At 38.9% G+C, this 7,826-nt stretch overlaps 2 protein-coding genes across 2 annotated transcripts in view; both read right to left on the bottom strand.

The window, feature by feature from the left end:
- Positions 1-969, bottom strand: part of mrps36 (mitochondrial ribosomal protein S36) — a 3,619-nt gene extending 2,650 nt beyond the window's left edge. Inside the window, exons 1-2 of the mRNA XM_024274898.2 lie at positions 705-969; positions 345-476 (exon numbers count right to left, since the gene is read on the bottom strand). Of these exons, the coding sequence (XP_024130666.1) occupies positions 345-398 (54 nt within the window). The 5' untranslated portion in view covers positions 399-476; positions 705-969. The remainder of the gene's footprint in view (positions 1-344; positions 477-704) is intronic.
- A 1,564-nt stretch (positions 970-2,533) lies between these two features.
- Positions 2,534-6,632, bottom strand: LOC112148056 (betaine--homocysteine S-methyltransferase 1). The gene is made up of 8 exons (XM_024274843.2): positions 6,489-6,632; positions 5,532-5,664; positions 5,170-5,282; positions 4,865-5,056; positions 4,644-4,791; positions 3,548-3,730; positions 3,064-3,292; positions 2,534-2,975 (listed from the first exon to the last, which is right to left on the bottom strand). The coding sequence occupies exons 1-8, from the start codon at positions 6,504-6,506 to the stop codon at positions 2,798-2,800; spliced, it is 1,194 nt and encodes a 397-aa protein (XP_024130611.1). The 5' UTR covers positions 6,507-6,632; the 3' UTR covers positions 2,534-2,797.
- Positions 6,633-7,826: the final 1,194 nt, after the last annotated feature.

Raw genomic sequence — 7,826 nt, 5'->3', positions numbered from 1 at the left:
ATGCACTTTAACCTATACTATGGCCGGGCAATAGATTTTTTTACAATTAAACTGGCATAAAAAAAAAACTACGTACACTTAATTTCACTTTTTAGGAACCCTGAACACGAACATGTTTAGTAAATTTTAATGTCTTAACGTCATAAAATGTACAACACATGACATGATGTTTAGTTTTTCAACAAGGACACTAACAAGGGTACGACAGGGGTTTACCCCCGTGAAGTCATGCAAAAATGCACACATCAACCTAAAAGCTGACTAAAATCACACACAACATCACATAAACAACATCTGAACAGCCAAAACACAGATACCGAGGGAAGATTTAAGAAAGACAATACCTGAATTACTCTGGCGGCGGGCGCTGCCATTTTGGAACTGATCAGGCTGCCCATGACGACCTCTGACTTTCACTTCCGGTTCAAAACAAACAGTTTATTGTAGGTGCGAGAACACACCACAAGAGGGCGCTGCTGCAATTAGAGATCGTAAATGAAAGGGCAGAATATGAGGAATGCTTTCTACTATCTTCTCTTTTATTATAATGGTTTGAAAGAAAATATAAAATAGTAATACATTCGAATTACAAATAAAATGCGCTATACCTGGATTCAGCACATATATAAATAGTCTCACATTCAATTCATGTTTACAAAGGGGCGACATTTATTAACCTACGCCTTATATTTATTACACCTTACCTACGAATTCCCTTTTGAATAAAAGACAGATAGTCCGTGGGCTAAGATCGTAGTTGCCGTATTTGATAAAACCATCAGGAAAAGGTTAAATAGAGGCTGGGATTTAAAAAGGTAGTAATCCTGTGTAACGATGCACCACCAGTCAATGTCCGTCAAGATTCCGAAGAAATGTTTAAATCATAAAAAAGCCACAAATTTTGATATTGTTGTCCCCGTTATTAATGAAAAATTAGATGGCCAAGATACAACATAGACCAGAAACAATATTGAATAAAAAGAACCTCTAGTCACGTGGTTTGAGTCTGACCAATCCTAAGCAACAAAGATCTTCTATGTTAAAAGATGGCTCACTAACCAAATAAAACCGTGTTTTACAATAAAATAAGAATAAGTTATATTATTGGTGAGCATCAACGATGAGGTTCTGTCAAGATTAAAATGAACATTAAAAATCCTCTGGTCACTATCCAAATCCAGAATTTCAACTCTAATGTTTATTATAACAGTAGTGAGTCCCTTTATAATTTGATAAAAAGCTAATATTAAGGCATGGTAAATACATATTATATAAGGGCGGACATATCATTTAAATAATTTGCACTCCTAGTATTATCGATGTATGTCACAGTAAAAAAACAAATCACTAAAATGGCATTAGAATGTTTATGTGAAAGTATTTTGTCCTCCCCAACAATAAAAATATCCCAACAACAGCAAGCTAAGAAAGACTTTTAAATGTGATGAAAACAAACAAACAAACAAAAAGTAAGATGAAGCGTTGTATTGTAAGAAAGGCAAAGAGAAAGCAAACAATTTTTTTGCCTAATTTCCTTAAATATAGGAAGACAAAACAGGAAAAAGAACAAGAGAGTTATGAAAAAAACAGTCAAATCATAAAACTGTGTGAGAAAGGTAAACATTTCTCAAGAATAATAATTATAAGAAAAAAAATCACAATTGTTTCATTTAATTAGAACTTTATTTTAAAATATTTTCTGTGTAAAAATATAACTTTTTAAGTCAAAATGTATGATTTTGTTATTGTGTTCTTATATTTTTATAAATGTATGAATATCTTTCATGGTGGCACTAATACTACATCATAAGAAAACAAACAGAAACGGAAAGAAAAGCAAAGGTAAAGGGTGCAGAAAATGGTCATTTTGAGAATTGTTCTTTTTAATTAACGTCACTCCATAGTGAACTGTTTTAAGGTATTTTTTTCCCTTCTACCTTCTTTCTTAAAACCTGAACAAATAATTAATCTAAACACTGCAGAGAGGCTCATGTTATTTTTCCCTTTAAGGTCCCCAAACTGCTAATTCCGCCACTGATAAATTTCTTTTCCTAAAATGGTTCTAGTAGATAGGGTGGGTCTGTGAGAACAGGATCTTAAACAAATGTATTTATTTTTTAATTTTTATTAAAAAAGTTTCATCTGTATCATTACACTGAATTCATTTGTTTTAACTTTCTTTAAACTTTCATTTTAATGATTACTCCTTTTATATCCTCTTAAAGTTTTTTCACATGTTATCATGCAACGCAATTTGACATGACTAAGTACATGAAATGTGCTACATGTGAAACGTGCCTTGTCTTGATATGAGGCATGTTTATTGAAAAAAAGGCCTGAGGGAGCTAAGCCTGTTTTCCCAGGTAAAAATCACACAAATTATTTTCCAAGAGATGTTTCTTTTGTATAATTTCTGCAAATGGTAATTTTAAAATATTACCATGACTTTTATAATACATGCCTTATTTAAGTTATTCAACAAATTAATGGTTTTATTAATGAAACAAGAAATAATTAAGGCAACAACACAGGGTTCAGTTTGTATCAGATCTTATTTTATTAAACAAACTGGTCCAACATGAAGGAAAACAGGCAAGTTGCCCATTTGCTAACTTGAGACTCTGTGGCCTCATTTCCACGGTAAACACGTGTACAGAACAGTGCAGTCTCAAGTGAAAATTTCCTGCTTGATGTTGTTTGAGGGGTGCAGGACGTTTGCCCCCTCCGCGTGTCAGCAGCCCCACAGCACGGCCGTTTGGCTCCCATCAGCTATCAGGTGTGGAGGAAATGGACACATTTATTGCGTCTTTGACCTGTCGAACAGCTGTTTGAGTTGGTCCTTGGAAGTGGCCTCTTTCTGCTGCATGAGCTCGGCGTGGCCCCTGGTGACGCCCCAGCCGTCTGGGACAGACAGGGAAGGACAGAGGGGGCGGCCAGAGGATGGCTTCAAGCTCTCCCAATAATCACGGCGAGCTCTAAAGAGGAGAAGACAGTTATAATGTCTGCAGCTCAACAACACCCTCGGATAGTTTGAGTTTACGAGAGATAAGAGCTGCTTCTGACCTGGCTCTGACCCAGGGCTTGGTGTGCATCTCCAGACCTGATCCCCAGGGGCCGTGTTTCTCCGTTGCAGCTGGGAAAAACCCTCTCTCAGTGGCCAGCTCCTCTGCTACCGCCCTGATGTGATAGGGCTCAAACCCACAGCACCCACCAATGTAGCGAATGCCGGCGTTGTAAGCCTCTCTGGCGTATTTGTGCATGTCCCAGCGGGTCAAGATCCTGGGCTCAAGACCTGATGAAAAATCAACTCAATCAGTTTTTACAATTCTATTGCGTAATAGCAAAAAAGAATCATGTTGATGTAAAACAGCAGGAGAAACCGACGCAGCCAGTCAGAACCGACAGCTGCTTCTTCATACATGAGCTCAACTTTCATCCACTCCTCAAGCAGCTTTTTTTTAGCTCTACATGCGGTGCTGAAAGAATGAAAGTTTCACACATGGAAACAGAGCGGCATAGTTTATGTGCAACGCGAGTATTTGATTACCGAAGGGGAATTCTGGCAGGTCGATGAACCCCTGGCAGTTGCAGTCGGGGGTGTGGAATGCCAGAGGCTGCACCATGTAGTGAGCCTTCAGCCCGGCCTTCTCCACCCCCTCCTTCATCATCTTCACGGTCTTCACGCAGGTCTCAGGGTCAAAGTGACAGTTGATTCCCACAATCTGGGCACCTAGAGGGCACGCAGAGGAGCGAAAGTACTATAAATATGCAGTAAACTTACACTATGAACTGTAGTTTTCTTTGTATTTTAACCCTTTAATACCTAAGGTGTAATAGGTGATGCTTAAATACAAAATCTTTAATATACTGAAACTTTTCAACGTAAATCTACTGGAATTACGGTGATCGTGTTAACAACAGGTTTTTGATACAATTTACTGAGAAATGTTATGATAATTTGGAGTTTAGCTAATATTTTAACAAAATGCTGATGTTCTCAGCTAATTCGTTATCTACTGAAGTTTTTTGGGATACTTTGGAATTTAGCTTCTATTTTAGCAACATGCTAACATTTTTGACAAATTTAGTTTACTGAGGAATTTTGGGCTATTTTGGAGTTCAGTTAGTATTTAAGCAATAAGCTAGCTTTTTTGGCTAATTTGACCTCTAATTGGTTTTTTTATGCTAATTTGGAGTTCAGCTAATATTTTAGTAATATATGCTAACGTTTTTGGCTAATTTGTTATCTTTTGGGGTTTGTAGGCTAATTTAAAGTTTAGTTTTTTTTTTAGCTACATGCTAACATTTTTTGGCTGATTTAATTTACTGAGGAATTTTATGCTAATTTTGAGTTCACCTTTTAATTAAGTATCGGGCTAGCTTCTTTGCTAATTTGGCCTCTACTAATGGTAAAAAGGTAAAAAAAAAAATTTTAAATCCCATTTTGAGACATGCAAGTTTCTTTTTATATTTTCGCTTTTGTTCAGGCTAAAAATATTTGAAATAATTCCGATTATTTAAAAAAACAAACAAAAAGAAGGCAATGAATGCAAATCCAAATTTCTTAAAGGTTAAAGTAAGACTATGCAGCTCCCTCTGGGGACTTTTTACTGTGAGAATGTAGAAATTTTCTAACATGGTACCTGCTTTGACCAGCTTGACGGCACACTCCTGTGGTGAGACACCGTGCATGTCTCCCTGTGGTCCAATGCACAGAGTGGCAGCCACAGGCTTCCCTGTCTCCTTCAGCGCTTCCACGGCCCACACGGCCTCCTCAACATGCTCAAAGTACTGTTGGACAAAACACACATGATGTGAAAAGTTGTTTTCGCACTTTAAAGAATGTCATTCTAGGTTTTGTTACCTCAGCAATCAGGAAGTCCACGTTCTTCTTGACAAACACATCCAGCTGCTTCTTGAAGGTTGCTTTCACGTCCGTTTCACTCTTGCAGCTCAGGTAGGATGGAGTCTGAGACACTCCGCCGGCGACCAGAGCATCGCCCTCATTGGCGACTTCCCGAGCCAAATCACAGGCAGCCTCGTTGATCTGAGCACCCTGCAGATTGAAGCCCCATCACAGAGAGATTAAAGTTAAGAGCTAGAAGGATGGTCCAACATCCTTTAGGTATTCCTTAATGAAAGTATACGGTGATTTCTGGAATAGCTTACAGTGTAGGTGAGCTTGTTGCCTCTGTTCTCCAGCTTGTCATCACTGGCGTAGAAGGTGAAGGTCTGCATGACGTTGGCTCCAGCCCGCAGGAACTCCCTGTGCAGCTGACGCACTGAAAATCATTCAAAAGGACTTTTTTTAAGGAAAACTTTTGCACAGAAGTAGGCTCCTTTCATAGATTAAAGTGACCTTTCACTTTGGATAACAAACTAGCATATCTGCTGATATGTGCTTTGACGATTTTTGCTAGAAGAAACTCAGTCTTGTTTGTTTTGAAACTTTGGACATCTCTATAAGCAAAGAGTTCAATCAAAGTAAGAAAATTTCATAAAATAACTAAAATATGTCTATTTATCCTCACCTGCTTCAGGGTGTTCTTTGGTGGCTTCAGGGGTCCAGGGGCCTGCCTTCACGTAACCTCTTTTCTCCAGGGCAAACACAAACCCCCCATCGCCGATGACAATCTCCCCAGCATTGAGACGCTCCAAGATTCCCTGTGTCAATTCATCAATGTGAGCTTGACAGCTTATATCTTAGTTAGAAAAACTATAAATGTCTCAAATTAAGCACCAAGAGAAAAAAACACACATTAAGCTTGGAACATCAGCTGGTTCAAATTATCCAGCTCAGAACATCCTGTTCCAAATTTTTCTAGTCCATTTCGTTTTTTTTTCCCTGAGCGCAAATAATCGAAAGACCCTCCAGTCCGGCAGATGAACATGCACTCTGCGACCCCAACACACTTATCTCAACATGTGTTTTAAACTTCTATGGATTTATTGCAATTTAGTCTCTGCAAAGAAGGTCATGCAGTGAAATCTATGGAGACATTTTCAGATAAAGGAGCAATTATTTCCTCTAACTCATTTTTGGCACATAAACATTTTGAAAGCAATTTAAAAAACATAAAAAAAAGACAAATTATGTCTTTTGGGAATCCTAATTAAAATCTACAATAAATCCCAAACAGACTTTTGTTTATGGAATCTACAATGTTGGGGTTTTGCTGGTGTTTTACGACAGCACGTGGGACAGACCTTTGCTTTATGAGACGTGACCTGGCATGCCAGTTGTACAGTAGATGCATTTGGAGCTCTCAACCCAAAAATATACTCCAGCCAAAAACAGCCATAAATTTAATGTATGTTGACTCCCTCCCCCAAGACGACTCGGGATTGTCAAAAAATCTAAAACATTATCTAAAATTAACCTTTTAACCAATAACTTACCATTAAAACACAGTTTAAATGATCACATTTTTGCACAAAAGAATGAGTTCCCCATGCAGAAATCCTCTGGTGTAGCCCTTCACACATACCTTCTTAGTTGGTGCCATGTTCCTGCAGCTGTGTGGACCCCTGACTGCTCACCCCTTGAGAAGCTGAAGTGACATTAGAGTGGAGCACTGGGCCTCAATAAATCTGCCTGAACAAGGGGAGGGCTCAAAATAAGTGGGGATCTGATTGGAGGGTGGCAAGTTACACAACTGCTGTGTTTACTCCTTCTCCTCCCCTTTCTTACTGAATGAGAGTATTGTGAGCTGCTCGTTTGGTCCAGATTTAAGTTCTTGATGCTTTTGAGAACCTTGTTGTTGACTTGTGGATTCATCTTGATTTTATTCTGCACTGAAATGAGTAAAATGGACATAAAATTTGATTTATAAGAACTATAAATGTTTGAACCCCAACTTTCTGAAGAGAGTGTGTGATCATGCACTGACAGTTAAAAAACCCTCCCTGCTTGACCGGTGGATGTGGTTCATAAACTGTAATTATTCAAGCTGTTTTCAAGTTTTGACTCTGTAAATACTCAAAAGTGCATCATTTTCCTATCATTTTGCATTGTTTGCTGCACAAAATTCCTCTTGTTCTTATGACCGGACCTGTAGCACATGAGGAGACAATTAGGCACTTTGCATGTAATGCCTCGTTTTCACTGAGAGGTCCAGACCGGACTGGACCAGACCAAACCGGTCTGGTATTTTGAGCAGTTTCAATTATAAAATGGACCCACTAGGGCAGACCAATTTGTAGCATTTTTGGTCTATTGTTGGTTGTTGGTTCATAGAAAAATGGAACGGACCAGTTAGGGCGGAGCTACAGTACTCTACACAATGAAATCCATTGATTGGCAGAAACGGAACGACAACCGAAAACCTTCGACCTGCACTTTTCCCAACTCAAGATCCAAGCCAAAAGTTTTGTTCTCTTTTGGACTGCATTCTTCTTAACCTCCTGCAGTCGTATTGCAAAGAATATCTCATTCTTTGCATTCACTATTCTCCCCTTATTCGCTGGGTTAGGGACCGGAGACACGCCAAATTTGCAAATATGGAGAACTGCTGTAGATGCAATGTTTTGACACACCCTGCATGCGCCTTGATAGTCCAACTCTCAGTGGAAACGGTCACTTACATTGAAGCTTGAAACTTGGAGCAGACCGGTACGGTCCGGTCTGCTCACTGGAAACAAGTCATAAGTTGCTCAGTTGGGCACTCTATGAATTATGAGACTTTCTGTTCTGCTGCTATGGAGTAACACCAATTTTTCGTGGACTTTGTTTTTCTATTAAGTTTGGCAGAGCTGTTTTTCCTTCCCAGATGAGTAGCAGTGGATGCAGTTTATTTTCCCAAACACAAATATGGATGTGTGTGTGT

This window comes from Oryzias melastigma, linkage group LG9 (genome assembly GCF_002922805.2).
Source record: "Oryzias melastigma strain HK-1 linkage group LG9, ASM292280v2, whole genome shotgun sequence".
NCBI lineage: Eukaryota > Metazoa > Chordata > Actinopteri > Beloniformes > Adrianichthyidae > Oryzias > Oryzias melastigma.
The sequence above is the reverse complement of the archived record's forward strand: the minus strand, read 5'-3'. Positions and strand labels throughout refer to the sequence as shown.